This window comes from Vespa velutina, chromosome 17 (genome assembly GCF_912470025.1).
Source record: "Vespa velutina chromosome 17, iVesVel2.1, whole genome shotgun sequence".
NCBI classification, from domain to species: domain Eukaryota; kingdom Metazoa; phylum Arthropoda; class Insecta; order Hymenoptera; family Vespidae; genus Vespa; species Vespa velutina.
This window is the reverse complement of record NC_062204.1, coordinates 4,126,874-4,146,193: the sequence shown is the minus strand read 5'-3', so window position 1 is coordinate 4,146,193 and position 19,320 is coordinate 4,126,874. Positions and strand designations below refer to the sequence as shown.

The 19,320-nt window shown below is 34.9% G+C and overlaps 3 protein-coding genes and 1 long non-coding RNA gene across 20 annotated transcripts; 2 read left to right on the top strand and 2 right to left on the bottom strand.

Annotated features, from left to right (window-relative positions):
* Positions 1 to 179: 179 nt before the first annotated feature.
* LOC124955210 lies at positions 180 to 6,934 on the bottom strand. 3 transcript variants are annotated; one of them, XR_007102796.1, is made up of 6 exons: positions 6,514 to 6,934; positions 6,205 to 6,344; positions 4,507 to 4,637; positions 3,399 to 3,737; positions 3,068 to 3,321; positions 180 to 939 (listed from the first exon to the last, which is right to left on the bottom strand). It is a non-coding gene; the product is annotated as an uncharacterized LOC124955210 (long non-coding RNA). The 3 variants fall into 3 exon arrangements; XR_007102795.1 differs by having other exon boundaries at positions 3,119 to 3,321; positions 6,209 to 6,344; positions 6,514 to 6,932; XR_007102794.1 differs by having other exon boundaries at positions 3,119 to 3,321; positions 6,514 to 6,931.
* Positions 830 to 14,145, top strand: LOC124955163 (phosphoinositide 3-kinase regulatory subunit 4). 5 transcript variants are annotated; one of them, XM_047509161.1, is made up of 17 exons: positions 877 to 6,371; positions 7,313 to 7,510; positions 7,635 to 7,815; positions 7,891 to 8,034; positions 8,115 to 8,460; positions 8,559 to 9,277; positions 9,344 to 9,652; positions 9,746 to 10,129; positions 10,219 to 10,542; positions 10,616 to 10,945; positions 11,023 to 11,176; positions 11,252 to 11,389; positions 11,510 to 11,702; positions 11,808 to 11,973; positions 12,064 to 12,334; positions 12,413 to 12,743; positions 12,838 to 13,755. In XM_047509161.1, exons 2-17 carry the CDS (start codon positions 7,419 to 7,421, stop codon positions 13,064 to 13,066), a joined length of 4,311 nt encoding a protein of 1,436 aa, XP_047365117.1. In that variant the 5' UTR covers positions 877 to 6,371; positions 7,313 to 7,418; the 3' UTR covers positions 13,067 to 13,755. The 5 variants fall into 5 exon arrangements, with proteins under 5 accessions (XP_047365119.1, XP_047365117.1, XP_047365120.1 ...); XM_047509164.1 differs by lacking the exon at positions 877 to 6,371 and adding an exon at positions 13,859 to 14,145 and having other exon boundaries at positions 6,936 to 7,510; positions 11,276 to 11,389; positions 12,838 to 12,999; XM_047509160.1 differs by lacking the exon at positions 877 to 6,371 and having other exon boundaries at positions 6,941 to 7,510.
* Positions 13,700 to 19,110, bottom strand: LOC124955203 (vesicle transport protein SEC20). 11 transcript variants are annotated; one of them, XM_047509311.1, is made up of 5 exons: positions 18,951 to 19,110; positions 18,442 to 18,856; positions 18,165 to 18,356; positions 15,709 to 17,672; positions 13,700 to 14,242 (listed from the first exon to the last, which is right to left on the bottom strand). In XM_047509311.1, exons 1-3 carry the CDS (start codon positions 19,026 to 19,028, stop codon positions 18,169 to 18,171), a joined length of 681 nt encoding a protein of 226 aa, XP_047365267.1. In that variant the 5' UTR covers positions 19,029 to 19,110; the 3' UTR covers positions 13,700 to 14,242; positions 15,709 to 17,672; positions 18,165 to 18,168. The 11 variants fall into 11 exon arrangements, 10 of the variants coding, with proteins under 10 accessions (XP_047365267.1, XP_047365268.1, XP_047365270.1 ...); XM_047509312.1 differs by having other exon boundaries at positions 15,709 to 17,257; XM_047509314.1 differs by having other exon boundaries at positions 15,709 to 15,876.
* LOC124955202 (neurocalcin-delta B-like) lies at positions 14,488 to 18,037 on the top strand. The gene is made up of 4 exons (XM_047509302.1): positions 14,488 to 16,957; positions 17,063 to 17,393; positions 17,484 to 17,682; positions 17,827 to 18,037. The coding sequence occupies exons 1-4, from the start codon at positions 16,846 to 16,848 to the stop codon at positions 17,875 to 17,877; spliced, it is 693 nt and encodes a 230-aa protein (XP_047365258.1). The 5' UTR covers positions 14,488 to 16,845; the 3' UTR covers positions 17,878 to 18,037.
* Positions 19,111 to 19,320: the final 210 nt, after the last annotated feature.

Genomic DNA, 19,320 nt, shown 5'->3' with positions numbered 1-19,320 from the left:
GACTTTTTATTTCCATATAGGCTCGTAGGTAATGTATTCTCTTCTTTTTAAAATGGTACAAAGTCACAGAAAATGGACAATATTTTTTCTGACAGCTAATTCATATATTTATTACGCATTATTAATAACGAAAACTTATCCATTATTACAATGAAACTTTAAAGAAAATTTCAATAGTATGACCTTACAAAAGAAATTTATTATTTTATATAAAATAATTTTAATACATTTCTATATTCTTTAACATTAATAACTTTGAATTGTTTTTCGTTATGCTAAGTTAACTGTGTATATAATTTTTGTAGACATTCGATCCATCTTTCTCGCACGCATATACTTTCCTTCGTATAATTCATATCATTCAATATTGAAATAAATAAAAAAATCTATCCTTTTAACATATTCAATGATAATTGACATTAAATCATTATACGATCCTTCACTCGATCTCGATCTACCTTATAGGTATCATTAGCGTATATATAGTATGTATAGTCAGGGTAGCAGTGATGTAACTAGGACACGAGATAAGACATTACGCATCGTATAAAACCACGCGTGATACTGTTGTAAAAGAACGAACATGTTCCATGTTTCTCTCATGTCAAAGCAACCCTTCGTTTTGTATTCATTTAAGAAAACTTTAAAACCTGTCGTTGCTGTAGATCCGAAGATCCATCATCAAGATAATGATGAATTAGAGAAGTAGGGTGGACGATCTGCAGAACAGGCGCGGTCGCGCGATCATCGAAGGTTTCGACGAACAGGTGCTTGGCTATACAGGTGTTGGCGCTCCTGACTACTGATAAGAAACGAAACCCGTGACGTCAGATCGGCGCAGGTAGAGTATATGAGCGGACACGGAGAGCCATCCACGTCACTCGTTCTTCTACCTTCGTCAGACGTTCGTTTGTGCAAATTCATTTTTCTCAAGTAAACCTACGGAAATCAGATTTAAATTAGACTTTCTTCCTACGTTATCGGGAAACAAGATTTACGAGATTGGAAAAGGAATATTTTAGATCTTATGATCGATCTTACGATAGATCTTGCGATTCGACCACAGTCGAGGAAGGGAAGAGAGAGAGAGAGAGAGAGAGACAGAGACAGAGACAGAGAGAGAGAGAGAGAAAGAGAGAGAGAGAGAGAGAGAGAGAGAGAGAGAGAAAGAAAGAAAGAGAGAGAGAAAGAAAGATAAAGCGAAAGGCGAGTTTTATCAGTGATCAAGGGTGGTCCAAATAACAGGTAAGCTAAAGGGAGGAAGGAAGGAGAAGTTGAGTCTCGGAAGCTCGCAAAGAAGAAGATCGAGGAAAGGAGAAGGTGGGTCGTGCGAGCCGCGTTAAAAGCACTCGTGACCTCGTGGACGACGCAGCTGGAATTCGTCGCATCACGGCATTGCCTTTTCATGTGTAAATTTCGAGGGATTACGATCGCTACCGCACTCTTTCGTACGACGACAACGACGACGAGGACTACTGCACGGTTCGACCTTCTATTACTCCGATTATATAACACCATCGGTACCACCTTCGAAAACGAGATCTTACAATTTTTATTGATCTTCGTTCGAAACATCGCGTTCGATTTTATCTTGAAAACTTTCGCTTTCTTTTATTCATTCATCAACGGAGAAAAAAGTAAAAGAGATTTTCATTCGAGATAAAAGATTTTGAACTTTGCTCGGTCTTGGTAAAGAAACGATATTAAAACTCTATACTTTCTTGACGGGGTCACCGGATACTAGCTGTTTTAAGAATGAGTAAAATCGAGCTGTGTTTATGTTCTTGGTCATTGTTAACTGCTGCAACTCGCTGAACAACTACTCGAGTCATTTCGTACGTAATATTCTATAATATTTCTGTGTTGGCAAGAAAACCGATCGAACAGCTGTTTAACATACATCGATGTCTCGATGGAATATAATACCGAATTATGGCAGCACCCTCGCGTTCTTATGTAAATTATACTTTTAAGAGATACGCTCGGTTACAACACTGAAACGATTGCCACGTGTTAGACGAAAGATTATGCATTTTTTACTTTGGCAACGTTACGAGACTACCTTCGTTACTCGTTGCTCGATGACGAAATTTAGAGAGTCGTAACAATGCCACGTCAAAAGAATCATTGAAAGAGAGAGAGAGAGAGAGAGAGAGAGAGAGAGAGACGCACACAAGCGAGCTATATTTTTCTCAATTTTCTTCGTTATTCCCGCTAATCATAATGAGTTATTCAAACGACTCTTTTTGCCATTGATTTTTCATCGATAAAAGGAAAATATATACAGAAAATTAAAAACCGCGATAACTCGAAAATAAAGCGACTTTCATTTGAAGTGTAAAAGATATTACGTTGGCAATGATTTTCGGCGATAGTAAGGTGAGTTGGTTCGTTATCGCGTTATCGCATCGTCGACTGATAATGGACAATCGCGACTCCTCTCGAAGATGATACGATACGATGAGATTCCTGTCGTTGGACTTTATGTATAACAGAAAGAAGTTATTACTGACACACACACGCACACACACATATAATCTTGCATTGTATAAAAACAGAATTCTTTTTCTTTTTTTATTTTGCGAAATGTTTTTCTTTTGGAATAGTTCAAATTTTAAGCTCGCTGGAATTCAGAAATAAATGCAAAATCGTTTAAAATAATAATCTATGATACTCTTTCGGAGTCATCTATCAACGATACTCATAAATTCTTATCATTTCAGTGTTTCCCTAGCATTACCTTCATAGATAAAACTTGAAGCGTCGAATCAAGAAAGACATTCCGGAAACTTTCAAATATATCTCGACAAGATAAATACGGCTTTCGAAAAAGAGAGACAGTTCGTAGCTTGAACAAACATTTGATTAAAACGAACGTACTTGTCTGAATATTGTATTAAACAAAAAAGAAAAAAGTATCGTTACCTCGATCTAATAATCTAAATCATCTACAAGAGAGTAGAAGACGTACGAGAGAATAGCAAAAAAAAAAAAAAAAAAAAAAAAAAAAAAAAAAAAAAAAGAAGAACGAAACGGAGTGCAGTAGCCTCGGAGCAACGCGTTTTACCCTGTTTAAGCAGTTGCTTGTAAGAGGTGAAAATGTCATCTGAGCAAACACCTTAAGAGTCGCAACTTTTTTATATCTCTCCGTAGTTTGTTCGGGCATTAGTCGATGTGCGATAATTGCGGTAGACTTTGCGAGTAAAGACTTCTCGTGTAATTAAGATCATTTCGATGCAGAGAATATTTTATCATATCATCCTAAAAGATCTTTCGCTGTGTGCGTACGTACGCGGCATCTATATTCTGTAGAAATTAATTCTGAAAGTTAAAAAATCAATTAATTACAAGTACTCTCCGATAAAAAATGTATATATTTCATAATTAGTTTTACTCACTGTAGGTGCATCGAAATTTTGGAAGGAAAGAAAAAAAAAGAAAAGAAAAAAATGAGAAATAATCGCATCTTAAGTAGACAAAGTCGAGCAGGATCCTACAGTATCGGTCTAAAGAAAGTGTTAACAACCGATGGCACGAGCTAACGCGAGTAGCTCATGTTTGCCATGCAATCAGGTGGCAACGCTAAAGAGGGAGAAGTAGCTCGCACCTCCCCGATAACGAGCTCGAGAAGCGAGTTTGAGGCACGCTTTCCGTGCTATTCGATGTTTCTCCTAGCATGCGTCCGCATGCGTTGCGTTCACGACACCCTGGAGGCTAATCCTTTGATACTCCTCGAACTAAAACCATTAAGAAAATTATTATTTCGAAAGAACTCAAGGACGAAGATTTTTATCGTTCTTATGTCACATCATTATATTCTACAACTTGATAAAATGATTAAGTATTTTTTTGTAGCGCTTCACAATCATCAGCAAAGAATCAAAGTGTTTGAGAAAATGAAAACGAGGCGCGAACTATGAAGAGAGCTATCCATCGACAGTATGGTAAAAAGAGACACTGTCATGGAGTTGCTCTCTTTGTGGACGCCGTCCGATACAACGACGATATTTTATCTATTTTCTCACGTCCTGAGGAACATTGGAAGCTATCGAATGTCATCGAGAATTTAACGAGTAAGTAATCTTTCTCATCGGAAACTCATTGATCGAAATTCAATTCCGATCAATGACCAATTTCTCTTCATGGGAAAATGAATTAAAGGATGTGGACCATATTCTGAGGTCATTCATTCGTTGGAACGAATCCAAAAAGATATTTCCCATTAGTAAAGACTGCAAAAGTCGATGCTTGTAAATGCAATGGAGAAGTCTCACACGTTCCGTTGTTTTCTTTCTCTCTCACTTACACGCTTCCTGTATTTTGCCTCGTCGATTTTAATTATTCCTATTTCTTCTCCCTTCCGTGTTTGTGACACGTTGAACTTCAATAAACTGTCCCTTATTTCTTTCTTTAACTACGTGTATAGGTTCTTTATTTCTTTTTCTTTTTCTTTTTCCTTTTCTTTTTATATAAGCAATTATCCATTTTGCAAATACGTATACTCACTTGCTTAACGTAGCTATAGACATTTAAATGCATCTTCTCCGATGTGGTTAGAAAGGCACGACATACGCATTGTCCTCCCCTTACGTCACTTCGTAGAAATTGTCGAACTCGTGTGATCGTCTATGCGTAAACTAAAAGAAGAAAGAAAAGAAGAAGAAGAAGAAGAAGAAGGAGAAGATAAAACGTCGAGAGAGAAAGACATCTCGACAATGTACGATCGAAACAATAGCAGCGAGACCATACTGAATGAAAGGGAATGTCGAAATCATCGAAGGAAACGTAACACCCATCGTCGTATTTCATTGCTTTTTGTTCGCTCAATGAAACTCTATGAAATATTTCCTTTCCAAGTATATCTTTCGCACGTATTTGCTTATCGGAAATGTGGAAAAGGTTTATTGCAAAAGATTCCTCGTTGAAAAGAGATGGACCAGACTAACGGCACCAGACGACAAACAAAAGTCATTATACTTTCGAGATATTACGTTTGATAGCGCATATAGAGGAGAACATAAGCTCGGCATTGCGTTCGTAATTCGCGATATACCATCATAAATAACTCCATTTAATTATCGCGATAAGCAAGCGAGTTCGAACTCCACCCATCTTGTTCGAGAGAAACGCGATCTTTCCTACGTGTAATAATGCGTAAGAATGTGCAACATGTAATGTGTTAGTAACGCGAATATCGAACAAGGAGAAAGAAAAATTAAATTTCAAAAATCGCGCCCGGAACGATCGAGCAAAGTGATTGGTCGAACGAAGGGTGTCATTAAATCGTCAAAATCTAACTTTATCGCGATAGATATTAAAAATTGTTAAAAACATTCGATGGGCTTTATGAAAAGTATGAAAAGTAATACTTTCTCTTTTTTTGTGCCGCCTTGCGATCAAGTTGAGATAAGAACTATAGGCTAATAAATTGTTAAGTGTCGAGAAGAAACCAAATGTAATTATCGTCACCACGAATACATTGGCAAAGATATAGAAAGAAAGAGAGAGAGAGAGAGAAAGAATTCTTCCGGCAAGTGCGTGTTTCATAACGCTCGCATCTTCGGTTTTGTAGAGAGACACACTAGACGATTACGTGTCTCAATGTATGTGCATATATATATGTGTGGTGTGTGTGTGTGTATTGTATTGCACGTGTAGTAGATTTACTTAAACTACTTAAATGTATTTGCTGCACAGAAGACGTACAAGCTCGTAAATGTCTTTTCGAACGTCGCGAATAATCATCAAGCCTCTCTCTCTCTCTCTCTCTCTCTCTCTCACTCTTTTTAACTCTTTCTTAGTTCTAATAAGAAAAGTCATAACGACTGCAAAAGATATTTGTAACGCTCGAAAAAGAATCGTCGATTTTTATCGAAATAAATATCAGACAGAAGAAATTATACGTTCGAATAATCAACAAGTAGTTGATTAGATGTATGTTCAATGTATATATGAAATTTCTAATAATAGAATTTCTTTGTGAAAAAAAGGCCTGTTTTCCAATGCATAATGTTATCTAAAGAAAAAAGAAAAAAAAGAAAAAAAAAAAGAAAAGAAAGAAAGAAAGAAAAAAAAAGAAAAATGATAATTGTTCCATTCGAATTATAAATGAGCCCAATTTTATTTTCGACGATCATCTTTGAAAATAACGCGTGACGATGCTTTTCTTATCTAGTTTATCTATAGATATAGGTATATACATACATACGTAGGAAATTCCGAGGACACTTGGTACATGTTTACTGGAAATTTTTGAGCTCGACACTTATCTTCGAAGCCAAAGACGAAATTTCGAAACGTAAAACTTAACCTCCATTTTAATATCTAATATTAATCTTCTCGTCCTGAAAGAAGATTAATAAAAGAAAGTGGTAAGTACATTCAAAATGTACATATGATAGCAAAGTCATTCGTTGATCTTCTTATTTAAAATCAAAGAACAAGTAATTGCTTTCGTTGGCGCATAAATGGCCAACGAAAATGTAAATGTAATATGTACGAAAAATTTCTTACCAAATTTGTTTCGCCGATATAGAAAAGAAGAAATGCGCAAATCAAATTCATTATCGAGCATTTGATTCTTTCGACGTTTAATTTATACAAGTTGAACCTCGACCTCGCGCGTTATATCATTTAGAAGATAATCCACAACGATTTATTTCCGTTATAAAAATCTACGATTCTCTCTAAAATTGCAATGATTCGTTTTTTTTCGTTACGTAAAGAACGCATTACGTTGTCGTTCGTAATTGAACAATCGTCTAATAATCTTAATTCTTTCGAACGATCCTCGTAATTCTTTCTTTTTATTTCTTGACCATTTAACATGAAAACGTATTAATAAATATTATAAACTATGAATGTACGATTAGATATTTCAATGATTGTGCCGATTGAATTGTTCGAATGGCGTCATCAGATTTGATTTTATCTAACGACAGATAAATATGTTATTTTACCTCGATAAAGGTATTATCGTAGTTTTATATATTTAAAAATATATGTGGAAATACGTACCGAATACATTAGACTAAAAGAAAATGAACACTTTGTAGAAAATAATTCAATCAAGACGAACCGTTCGACATCTTTCCCGCGCAAACGACAGGCATACGTTATGAGAAAACAAGATAGGCAAATTATTAAAAAATTTGTAACTAGTTCGAATATAGTTATGAAATTACGCAAGTAATTTCGTTTGTTAGTTTTACTATTTCTATTATACTTTTATAATTATAAACGAATTATAAAATGATCTCGGTTATGAACGAACATCTAATTTTCTATTAATATAGGCTATATATACTGCTAGGAATTATTTCGCAGCAACTTGCCTGGTTTCTTCGATAAGTGAAGTTAGGCACAATATGGATGCCGGAGGTCAATAAGTCGGTATTCCTTAAGAATATTCTTGCAAAATGGGAAATCAACTAGTGGGCATTGCCCCCAGCCAAATATTTCCAGTAGAACATTATTTAACAGATCACAATGATTTACTATTCGATGTTAAGTAAGTAGCCTAACCTTATCCGATTTTATTAATATCATCTGTTACCTGTAAACCTGTCAAAAAGTATACATGACAATTGATGCATTGTTGATCTACACATAGAAAAATTATTGTCGTTATGTAGCCTAGGAAGCACTAGATTTTTCAAAGTAGCACGAGCACGAAGCGAAGAGGGATTGATAGTAGTTAAAGTTTTTGCAATACACGATCCAACATTACCACTGTCAGCTTATAAGGAGAAACTAGAAGAGATTAGATCAAAGCTTGCTTCTGCAGTTAATTGTTTACCCTTTCAAAGAACAATTGTAAGTCTTATTAAATGTTAAAGAATAATTCTCATCTATAAAAATTATATTAAGAAGACTATATGCATTTATTAGTTGACAGAAAAGGCTGGCTCAATAATGAGAGAATATGTAAAATATTCTTTGTATGATAGAATTAGCACTAGGCCATTTTTAACAAGCATTGAAAAAAAGTGGATTACTTTTCAAGTTCTCTATGCGCTTCATCAAGCTCATAAGGTAAATCTATAATAATGGTTGATAGTTTGTAAAATAATGTTATATCATTTTTTGTTTTCCTTTTTCTCGTTTTACAATAGTTTGGAGTTTGTCATGGAGACATAAAACTAGAAAATATAATGATAACCAGCTGGAACTGGGTACTGCTAACAGACTTTGCAAGTTTTAAACCAACCTATCTACCAGAGGATAATCCTGCTGATTTCTCTTATTTTTTTGACACGTCAAGAAGAAGAACATGCTATATAGCACCCGAAAGATTTGTAAAAACGCTTTCCTCTGAATTGAGCAATACCATTCTATTACCGGAACAAGAAGTCAAAACCGGTGATTTGAATCCAATGATGGATATATTCTCCGCAGGTTGCGCTTTAACAGAATTATACAATGAAGGACATCCACCATTTGACTTTTCCCAACTTTTAGGTACGTTTAATAATTTTAATAGTCTAGATTTAATGGATTATAAGAATTTAATGAAATTTTCTAACTTGAATTGTTTCATTCCTTTGTGTTATCTCAAGCATATAGGAATAATGAATATTCGGTTGCCAAACATTTGGATTCTATAGAAGATGTTGGTATAAGAGAACTACTTGGTTCTATGCTAGAAAGGAATCCTACAAATCGAAAATGTGCCGAGATTTACTTAGCACAAGCTCGTGGAACGGTCTTTCCTGAATATTTTTATTCTTTTCTACAGTCTTACATGCTTATATTCTCAGCAGCGCCCATTCTTTCACCGGATGAGAAAATAAATAGATTGAAAAAAGATATTGGAAATATTATAAGCATATTTAAAGCAGAAGAAACTGAGAGGATAAAGATGAATCAAAAGAACGGCCAATGCGCGAGTAATCCAGAATCCACAAAAGAAGATTCTGGTCAAAGCGAAGAAAATACAGTAATTGAAACTGACAGTGATCAAAGTTTTGATAAGACCGAATTAAATCAAGTAGATCAGAAAACCTCATCAATACCTGATACTGGCTGTGATATTGCGACTGAACAGAATTCTCATCCTAAACAATCGCAAGTGGAGAAAAATAGTACGGAGGTGGATAAAAAAAGTATTACCCCTGCTGAGATTTTAGAAGGTCTTGTTATCGTAACGCAACTTGTAACCTCCTGTATAAGAGGTCTACATCATTCTCAATCTAAATTGCAAAGTTTAGAAATTATGCTTGAATTGGCAGAAAATACGTCGGACGAAACGATTCTTGACAGAATTTTGCCATATATCGTGAGTGAATATTATTTATCATGTTACAGAACACCCGATAAAATTTTACAATATTTGTTTTTATAGTTTCATTTAGTTCATGATCCAGCACCACGCGTAAGAGTATCCGCTATTCATACATTAACGAAATGTTTACATCTTGTTAAATCGATCCCACCCTCTGACGTGAATATATTTCCTGAATATATTCTACCAGGGTTATCGCATATTACTCAAGATGAGGCAGTTATTGTTAGAGCAGCTTATGCGGAAAATATCGCCCATCTCGCTCATATTGCGTTACGATACCTTGAGAATTCTCACTTATCTAATCTCGGAAACAAAGAAGGACCAAAGCCTAGTTACGATAGTGAGCTGCAAACGTTGCACGAAATGGTAAAGGGAACTACGATTGCATATAATATTTTACAAGAATATAACTGCATAATTTCTGATTCCGTATACTGCAGCGTAATACTTTATGTTTAGGTGCAACAATCTGTGTCTATGCTTTTAACAGATCCGCAAAATTTGGTTAAGCAAACTTTAATGGAAAATGGAATAAACAAGTTGTGTGTATTTTTTGGAAAACAAAAGGCAAATGACATTTTACTGAGTCACGTTATCACTTTCTTAAATGACAAAGAAGATAAAGAGCTTAGGGGATCGTTTTTCGAATGCATAGTCGGCGTAGCAGCTTATGTTGGCTGGCATAGTAGTCCAATACTTATGCCTCTTCTTCAACAAGGTTTAGCTGATCCTGAAGAATTTGTTACGACAAAAGCTATTAATGCAATGACGACTCTTACAGAGTTGGGTTTATTACATAAATCTGCATTGTATCAACTTCTATCCGAAACTATGATTTTCTTGGTATGCACCTATCTTAATATAATTCATACAATTTTTGGCTTAATTGTCACTGTTGATAATAAGACAACGGAAAATTAATATTCTAACAGGTGCATCCGAACTTGTGGATCAGGCATGCAACTGTAGGATTTATATCGGCGTCAGCGAGAACACTCAATGTAGTCGATGTACAATGTAAAGTTCAAACGATGATACAACCATATTTAAAACATCCACTTATTCAGATTGAGAAGGAAGTTTTATTATTAGAAGCTCTTGTGGCCCCTATTTTACGTATAATTTATGATGAGGTAATAAAATGCAATGACATAGAGAAATTATTTCAAGTCCTTGAACAAAGACAATCCGCAAGGGTCGAGGCATCTACAGGGATTGTTCCACGATATAACGATATGTCAATTTCTTTAAGCAAAGTAAGTATAACGTTCGGCAAATTAAGTAAAAGAATTTGCAATGTAATTATAGAGAACTGAACGAAGCTCTTAGCTTTTTAGACGTTTGAATTCCGAATCTATGACGGAAACGGTTGAGGATCAATTGCTCATAATGAAGCCGCATTTAATGAAAATAAATAAATATCGTAATTCGGTTGATACCAAACAGAGCACGGTTAAACCTCTAGATGGAAAATTAGAGTTGAATACTATGAAGGATAAAATAAGACATCACATTGTCATACTATATCCAGATACAAAAGGTGATTTAGGTCTTCCATCTTATAAACGATTGGATAGAAGAACGTCCGACACTACCGGTACTTATGCCTCGATGAATCAAGAATGGCGCACGATGTTTGCTGCTCAAGAGAATACCCAGGTATTATAATAGCATTTAGTATAAATTTTCTTTAGCAGGTGTACATTAAAAAAATGCACTTGTTTCGAATAATTTAGCATACGGTATTAAAATTGGCGGATATGACTGGAAATAGTGGAAGTCCTAATCAAAGTATGCATGGAGGTGATATACATTTGTCACCACAACATAGTCTGTCTGACATGAATAGTATAAACGACCATTCTCTACACGAGCGTTCTTACATACAATGTATGATACTTCATAAGATAAACTTACTTGTTTCTAATGCATGAAGAGTTTCCTAAAATTTTGGCATTGCAACAGATGCAACACTTTATGGTTTTGCAGATCGATGTGCACCTTGCAGATTAGAAGTAAGACAATTGACTTATAGAAAACAAGAGCAGCATGCGGCTGCTTTAAGGGCACAACATTGGGCTGATAATATTGCATGGCAAACTGGTAAATAAAAGTGATTATATATACATATATATATATATATATATATATACATATATCATCTCAGAAGCAATACTGTTCCACCTATCATTTATTTAATTGATGCCCCAATGGTGATGAAAGGCTCTAGATTACTACCAAGTGGATGGAGACCACGAGGTGTTCCCGTTGCTCATCTCCACGAACATAGAGCTGCAGTTAATAGATTAGTGTCTATCCCAGACAGCAGTCTCTTTGCCAGTTCTTCGGCGGATGGATGCATTAAAATATGGGATGCTAGCAGAATGGAAGGTCGAAGCATTGTCAATCGTTCTAGGTATTTGGATTTTGTTACATTTGAGGATTTTTTCAAATAACTATTGTTCAATAATGTACACACCCACACGCACATTATTATAAATGTATACGCTTCTTGTAATAGGCAAACGTACATGCATAGAGGTGGGCCCCTTGTTGGTTTAGCTGTCTGTGAACAGGGACAATCGATAGCAAGTTCTGCTAGCCAATCTGGAACAGTATTTATATTGAGGATAGAACCAAATTCCAGTAAAATGAGTGTTCTTTACACTCGACAGTTGGACATTCAAGTGACATATTCTTCTTCTTCTTATTATTATTAAAGATTATTAATAAACTTCGATGGTTATTAATTGAGTAAAACGATCCTTATTTTTTAGGACGAAGGATGTGCAGTTGATATACAATATTTAGATTCTGGATCGCAATCAGTTCTTGTATATGCTTCGCTATATGGATCCTTAGTAGGATGGGACTTGCGATGTCCCGGAACGACGTGGCGATTGGAAAATGATTTGAAGTATGGAATAATAACTTCATTTTGTGTTAATAGTTATCAACAATGGTTAACTCTTGGTACAAGCTCAGGTGTCCATACTTGTTGGGATTTAAGATTCCAATTACCGATTACCAATATCAAACATCCAACGGGTAAACGTCAATATATTATATTACAGTATTATAAATGATTCGTAATTGTATCTATTTATTCTATTGTACATTAATTAGGGGCAAGAGTTAGGAAAGTTATAACACATCCTACTGAACATTCATGGATAATATCAGCCGTACAAGGGAACAATGAAATTTCCATGTGGAATTTAGAAACGGATTTCAGACAAATGGTACTTTGGGCGTCGAGCGCGCCACCGCTCAGTCATAGTCAAGGTGGTCACAGCGTTTGTTCGATGTATTCGGGATGCATCGACCGTTCGGGCTTTTTATTAGCTGGTGGAACTGATATGCGATTACGTTTTTGGGACTTGAACACACCCAATGATTCTCACGTTGCATTACCCGCAGCCAATGACGTTGTTCCTCCAAATTCATACGCATATGAGTTAGTATTTAGTTATGTATTTGCTAAGAACATATTCCCGAAATAGATCGCTTTACGGCTCGGTTGCTCTTGCTCACGACGCAATTGTTCACAGGCAACGCTTGATAGACGGTACAAATGTGGTTCAAGAAGTATTAGCTGGTGGTTGTTCTATGCCTTCGTCAGGAGGAGGTAGTAATGCCAGAGGAAGAAATCCAGAGGAAGGTGGACAAGGACCAGAAACTCCACCATCTGGTCATCACGACACTATATCTGCCGTAGCTATGTCCAATACGTGTATACTCACAGGCAGTACCGACGGATTAATACAAGTTTGGAAATGATTGTTTTCTTTTAACGTCATTCGCTATTCATCTGTTCAAGCTTTTGTAAAATATCGTTCCCTCTATGCAAGATTCTTATTGCAAAACAGATTTGTAAATTTACAAATAATGGAACATCGACATTTTATATACACAAGACTCCTATGGTAATATTTCTGTGATTCTAAATTGTGTGCGTGCATATATATATATATATATATATATATACATATATATACATATATATATATATATATAAACACTTTGTATTAGTTGTTGATAGCCACGGTAATATTAATCACCAATAAGAATCGTTAAAGCGTAGAAATTCGAGACGCATTTCGTAATGAAAGAGACATGAAAACTTACCATATTTTAAGATAATATTTAATATTTACTGTAAATAATTTATTTTTGTACGTTACATAGTACATACTCGATAATAGAGGAAGAATATTTCAAGATGATTAAATTATACGATTTATAGTTACGTACGGCTTGAGAACTGGATTCTCATTGGAATAAGGAAATCGGTGAAAGATGTACAAAGCTTTTCTCATTTGTATGCTTGCCTATTTTCTGCATAGTTCACAGATAGATGATCCGTGACTCTAATGTAAATGCTTATATAGAAGAACTATATATCGACTGATATACTTTTAAATAGAATTTAGAATTTTATTGTAATAAATTCATATTTTTAAAACTAACATTTTTAATAACAATCGTGTACCTTAATCTCTAATATTTGGCACGAACACGTCAATACGACGAATTTGAAATATGTAATCATGGAACATAAGATATTACCATGGACAAACTGGTTGAACAGGGAAAGATGAGCGTCTTGGATATGCATAAGGATCGGGATTTATCGTTCTGCAAATTTCTCTCCAACGTTCCTTACCGGCTTTTCCTCGACGTTGCCGATAACCTTGATTTAGATAATAATCAGATCTCTGATTAGAATAAGGTTGTTGTCCTAAAAGTATATCCAACCATGGTGCGCAAAAAACATTGCCAATCAATAATGAGAGGAGAAAGAACGTTTTCATCTTCGCTGGATTTGGATTGGCGTGAAAGGAATGCTGTTTTTTTTTTTTTTCTTTTTTTTTCTTTTTTTTCTTTTTTTTTCCCCCTCTAAATATATTACTGCTCCAATTTATGCACCACTCTTCTCTTCAAGACACTATTGACCTAGAATATATACGCTACGTTATTATCGCTTAAGAAAATAAATTAAATCGAGGAGAATGATTATCCTCTAGCCGGGAAAGTAGATACGCTACGAATAAACAACGCATGTCAAAAAGCGGCATATTACATCACGTACTTGACGCTCTCCTTTGTGACTTTCAAATTTCACACTTTCTGAGCAATATATAATCAGCGACACTATCTCCTTTCTTTCCTATTTCTTTTCTTTTTTTTTTTTTTTTTTTTTCTTTTTTTTTGTGTGTTACTTATAAGATAAAACTGATATCGATGAACTTTTCTTTAATATCTATTATTATGCACTATAATTTTTCGTGTAATAATCTTTAAACAATTGGTATTTATCCTAGATGGGAGCCTGTATTTAAAAGTTTAGAACTTCCACGGTAAGAAATGCACTCTCACAATGAAGAGATGCTGGATGCTTACTGTTCTTTTATATACCACAAGCTTGCCCTACCACCGCTCAGAAAAATCGTAACGATTAAACATGCGAACACGCTCGTTCGTTGACAACAGATCCGTGCTTGAGGATACATTTTGCCTTTTATATTTCTAATACAATTCCTAATAGAAAAAAAATTTCCTGCAAGAAGGAAGATTATTTTTGTTAGATGATTTCACTCAACATTCTATAGGAGAAAATAAAATGACGAATAAAACTGGATACTTGGTTGAAGCATTGAACTTGGGGGAAGTCCCTTTGTTCGAGTGATTTTCATTCATCCGACGTAGTAACAATACTTTTATGTATTCCACGTGCGTATAAATATCGTTTAAAGATAATGCGAACGGTGCCGATTTAATTTACGCAATTACTCATATCGTTTCCTCTAATCTGGCAAACGATCGGGAAAGACATTCCAACTCTATAATTTGAAATAACAAGCTAACATTCCATATGCAAGTGCGTTACATTTCGTAACACACCTGCAATATGGCTTTCTTTAGCACTCGGTAATACTCCAGTTATCATAATAAGACAGTGTGACCCATATAATTTCATTCATATGTCTTTACGAAAACATATAATTCCCATCCGTGGTTCCTATCTTTCACATGCACCAATAAAATTGATAGCTCTTTTACATTGAAATATCGTGTCAAGGACGATCCATAAAGATTATGTATGTGTTCGCGTGTTACGGTTGAACGATCGACGAGCTAAGCTTTTTTTTTTTTTCATATTTTTTGTTTGTTTTTTTACAAGTGCGTGTACATGCGAAATCATTTTATATTACTCGCTTAAAAACTGTTCGCGAGCAGTAAAAGTTTCTTGTGAATTTGAAGACCTTAATAAATAGTAACGGTTCGCATCATAAAGTATCCAGACAGTTTAAAGTAAGCTAATCCCGCTAAACTAGCACTATCATTTCCTATTACCGTAATAGCTGGTTTCCAGGGTACTAAACTATTAATAGCATTTGGCAGAGAAAGTCTACTCTTACGTTTTATCCGAAGCAGTTCACCGCAATCCGATTTTCTATAATTCGGTAACGAGTACGTATCTTGGAAATATGTCTATTTATCGTATGGATCATTATTGATTGTGAAAGAGTTAGCAATGGTGAACCTCGACCGTTGATAGATAAGAATAATTGGTCATGGTCATCTTCCTAGGATGAAAAGAAAAAAGAAACCTCTATTAGATATGACAGGGTTAACAATGACGAATCTCGACCATTGATAACAATAACTTTCACGGTCATCTTTCTAGAATGAAAAGAAAGAACTATTATTTTTTATTATTTCAAGATATATTTCGTCGTCGAAAGGAACGTTCTCGAGAATATATGAATTAAATGTAACAAAGAAAATCCCTCCATCGTGCATGTGGAAATTATTTGTATTCCGAAGGAATAACTTTACACGAGTGAATATCAAGTGGTCGCTACGTTCTTTTGATAAAACAACATCTATATACTATCAACAAGTAGGAAAAGAAATAAAAACGAAATGAACGGAAAATTACTGGAATTATTTACGTGTTTCCAAATACGATATTAGAAAACTTGAAAATAAAACAAGGAAATCGTTTAAAGGCTCTTAAGATTTCAAACGTTCTTTAATACGTTTCGTGGCACTGTGCCTGCTCAAAGAGCCAGGCATATCGTTGAAAATCTAGCAGAGAAGCAGGGTCACGAGGAATCGTCTAAATATTTTAGCGACTGGTTTCCTCGAAACCGCTTCTCATAGTCAACAGCAAGGGTCATCGATGCCACGTGCGTCAGTTCCGTTCAGTTCGCGATTGAGACGGTTTCTGCGCTTTCGTCTGCGGCGGGCGGCTTACTTTAACGAATCACCGATTCTTTTAATGCGACGTCACTCTCTCTTGGAGTACCGCCAAAGGCAACTTTGAAACAAAATAAGCGCGATCGGAAGAGAACCGATCAATCGATTTTTTATGCTAATTGTCAAACACATGTTTTAATGTGACGATAAAAACTTTTGTTATATCGGATCTGCAAATCAGCCATTAACGATTCTCATATTGATTTATTTGTTTCTTTTTGTAATATTGCGCCTGGCTTCTTTGAAACGAAATGATGCCCATTAACTGAGGGTAATCATTCATAAATACGATTATGTCCTATAATAGTGATCAAGATAGATCGGAAGTTCCGCGTCGACCTAGCTTGTCATGGAAAATGCAACGTAGCCTTAAAAAAGTTAAAAAGAGCATTCAAAGAATAACCGGTATATATTATAAGACGCATTAATTATTAAGATAATTAATATGACATGAAGTTCCTTTCGAGTTTCTATCCCCCATCTCTTCTTATCGCGTATACATATTCGCAGAGAATTTTCAGGACGAAGAAAAGCAGCAAACGTACGTCCTTCCAGAACGATTGTCTTCTTTGATCCACGGTACAGGATTTTCAAAGGAAGAGATACAAAGACTATATCGTGCTTTCAAACAGTATTGTCCAAGAGGAATCGTTACTACCAACGATATCAAGCCAGCCTATGCGAAACTCTTTCCACTGGGTGATTCTGCAAAATATGCACAAATGGTATTCAATAATTTTGATAAAGATAAGGACGGCATTGTCACCTTTGGAGATTTGCTTCTAGGAATAGCGACGATCGTAAAAGGAACTACCGATGAAAAGCTTAGATGGATATTTCAGTAAGAATACATTGTGTTCACCGTGAGATCGAAAAAGATCGTAAAATGAGACGCGTTTGGAATATCTTCGTCAACTTACTTTGCTTTTAGATTTTATGATTTGAATGGCGACGGTTGGATCTCGAAACACGAGATGATCACCGCTATCTTTGCAATTTATGAAATGGTAAACAATGATCAAACTGTTTGGAGTATGGTAAACAGGCACGTGGACAGACTTTTTGAAAAGATGGATACTGATAAGGACGGAATGATATCCACAGAGGAATTCATAGCCAGCTGCAAAAATGTACGAACAATTATTAGAGTTTAATTACATAATAAATAATATTATTATTTTTTTATTGCAAAATCTTTAACTGACAAGAAACGATAGAAAGGCATTTAACGTAATATTCTTTAAGAAAAAAAGATTATTATCTTTTTCTTACAGGACACTCTTATTCAAAATCAACTGACAGAATTTAATAATTTTTGGTGGTAACATAGACTGAAAACAATGTCCATAGTACCTAAAATATATGCTCTAATATCCTTTATAAAATCAGTACAAATATTATATATCCGACTGATCCTTTTTTAATAAATTATTTTGTAAATATGTAATTTGATCCCATAATAAATAAAAATAATCATAAAATTTCGCTCTAACGAGTAATCACTTCGCCGTACTTCATAGATCGTAAGATCATTATATTATAAATAAAGTAAGGAATAGATTTGGAATTGTCTTATACATTGGTATAACTAATGTGTAGAAGGCATTTGTACCTCTTCAAAACAGTCGCTTTTGTAAAATATAAAAGACACAAGCAAGGAAAAAAGCAAATGCTAAAACAAGTAGCACTTTGTCTGTGACCTCCCTTCTACCATATTTCCCTAACAACTTTCCCGATTGTACTATGACCTGCTGTTGATGTTCTAATTCATTTTTAGTACTAGACACTTTGTCGGATGATGTTACTAAAACAAAAAGTATAAATTAGCTTGTTCTATATGTGAGAGATATAAATAAAACGAATAATCCAATTTTTAATTGTGTTCATACACAGTGTGTCTAATGTGTCCCCACTTTTCTGAGTAGTTTCAGCTAAATGTCTCGAAATACTTAATAGTTTGTCTGTCACTTGACTAGATGCACTTGCTAAACCCTGCTTATCCCGTCTTTTACGAAGAGCATTTTGTTGTTCTTCGGATATTGAAAGTAAATCTTCTCTTGCCAATTTATCTATGATACATGCACTAATGACATTGGCTTTACGAAATGTCCCAAGGGATGCAGTTAATTGTTTTTTGTATGTTTCAACTTCAGCTAACAATTCCGCTCTTTCCTTTTCATTTATTTCGGTTTCAGCTAGAGAAGTCAATTTATCTATACTGGATCTTAATGCTGTAATTTTTTCCCTTCCTTCTGCATTAAGTTCATTGAGTAATTCTAAAGGGCCAGTACATTGTTGTATATCCTATGAATTAGATTTTCATATAAGTGTAATAAACAATTACAAACTGAGGTTATGTGTTTGAACGAATTTGACGACAAAAAGTTTTAGTGTTTACTTGTATTAAAGCAGTGAATTGTAAATGATTTTTTATTATCTCTTGTCGTATTAAGTCCGTATGATTATTAATATCCATAGTTTTGATTATACTGCATACGTATACAAGTCCGTTGGCTACTTGTAAATATCTACTAGGAATACCGACAGAGGAAAATAGTCTACACTTACCTACTGAGACATACAAAATGGCGCTCGAAGCGCGTGCGACTTCAGCGACATTTATGAACAAAATATGAACTACGAAAGCGATAATTTGTGCATGACGTCGTTAATAAGAAAACATTACATCGACACATGATTTTCTTCGAAGAAAATAAACCTTTTTTTGCAAAAGTTCGAGAAAGCATGTCCTCCCTTTAAAACGAGTC

Coding starts and splice junctions, on each gene's coding strand:
- LOC124955163 (XM_047509164.1), top strand. CDS start 7,419: ATGGGAAATCAACTAGTGGGCATTGCCCCCAGCCAAATATTTCCAGTA. Junction 7,511..7,634: donor GATTTACTATTCGATGTTAA/GTAAGTAGCCTA, acceptor GTCGTTATGTAG/CCTAGGAAGCACTAGATTTT. Junction 12,335..12,412: donor CAATATCAAACATCCAACGG/GTAAACGTCAAT, acceptor TACATTAATTAG/GGGCAAGAGTTAGGAAAGTT.
- LOC124955202 (XM_047509302.1), top strand. CDS start 16,846: ATGTCCTATAATAGTGATCAAGATAGATCGGAAGTTCCGCGTCGACCT. Junction 17,394..17,483: donor AAGCTTAGATGGATATTTCA/GTAAGAATACAT, acceptor CTTTGCTTTTAG/ATTTTATGATTTGAATGGCG. Junction 17,683..17,826: donor TCATAGCCAGCTGCAAAAAT/GTACGAACAATT, acceptor TTTTTCTTACAG/GACACTCTTATTCAAAATCA.
- LOC124955203 (XM_047509311.1), bottom strand. CDS start 19,028: ATGGATATTAATAATCATACGGACTTAATACGACAAGAGATAATAAAA. Junction 18,857..18,950: donor AATTCACTGCTTTAATACAA/GTAAACACTAAA, acceptor TCTAATTCATAG/GATATACAACAATGTACTGG. Junction 18,357..18,441: donor GGACACATTAGACACACTGT/GTATGAACACAA, acceptor TTTTTGTTTTAG/TAACATCATCCGACAAAGTG.